This window comes from Penaeus monodon, chromosome 15 (genome assembly GCF_015228065.2).
Source record: "Penaeus monodon isolate SGIC_2016 chromosome 15, NSTDA_Pmon_1, whole genome shotgun sequence".
Lineage (NCBI taxonomy): Eukaryota > Metazoa > Arthropoda > Malacostraca > Decapoda > Penaeidae > Penaeus > Penaeus monodon.
In genome coordinates, this window is record NC_051400.1 from 15,506,003 (window position 1) to 15,506,841 (window position 839).

The 839-nt window shown below is 30.4% G+C and overlaps 1 protein-coding gene across 1 annotated transcript in view; it reads right to left on the minus strand.

Moving 5' to 3' along the window:
* LOC119581780 (OTU domain-containing protein 3-like) overlaps positions 1 to 839 on the minus strand; it is a gene marked incomplete in the record, with an annotated part of 62,630 nt that overhangs the window by 3,876 nt on the left and 57,915 nt on the right. The window contains 1 exon segment of the mRNA XM_037929910.1: positions 626 to 774. Within this exon segment, the coding sequence (XP_037785838.1) occupies positions 626 to 774 (149 nt within the window).

An 839-nucleotide genomic window follows, 5' to 3' on the forward strand; every position in this document is an offset into this window, starting at 1 on the left:
ACCTAAGGTACTTGAAAAATACCAATTACAAACAAGCACATTGTATTTAAACAAAATTTATATTCTGTACATATATTCTAGTGAGTTTTGTGATAATACTATTGGACAAATTAAGTATTATGATACTGCAGTGTAATATAGGATATAGGAACATAATTATATAGTATTTTCTCAATTGGTAATATGCTACTGTAGACTTTTGTGCTTTAATCAGCAAATTTTGTTTTTTCTCTGGTACATATCATGATCAGTAATCCAGTATTTGATGAAGAAAATAGAGAAAACAGCAACTGGAAATTTATCAAAAGAACAGTTGTTTCCTTCAAAAGTTAGTATATCAATTCTGTGATATTTCAATATACATCTTATTGTTAAATTGACCAGAAATAATTCAAGCAGAGCTTTAACTTGTATCTTTATGTGTGTAATGCTATCATAAAAAACATTTCACCTTCATATTTCTGGAGAACTTAAACATCTTTCACATAAAACTTCCGAAGTAGAATGTACTGCTCTTCTTCAACACATTTTTTTGGTTAGAGTGAAGTTAACAATCAATTTGAATTCCTATGTTTAAACAGATCTGTTGTTTAAAAACTAAATAATAAATAAAACGCTGACTTACAGTGCCTATCAAATGGGACATCATCCTCAACGAAAGGCTCAAAGTCACTGCGATGCTGTCGCATGTAAGCAACAACATCTTGTCTGTGCTTTTGGTGTGTGTTTGGCGTTCCATCTAGCTGATCTCCTAGTGCACGAAATAAACAGTTTCTGGAACACGAAAGACTTGATTTTAGTCACTTTCATATTATATAACTGAAGTATTATATAATGTA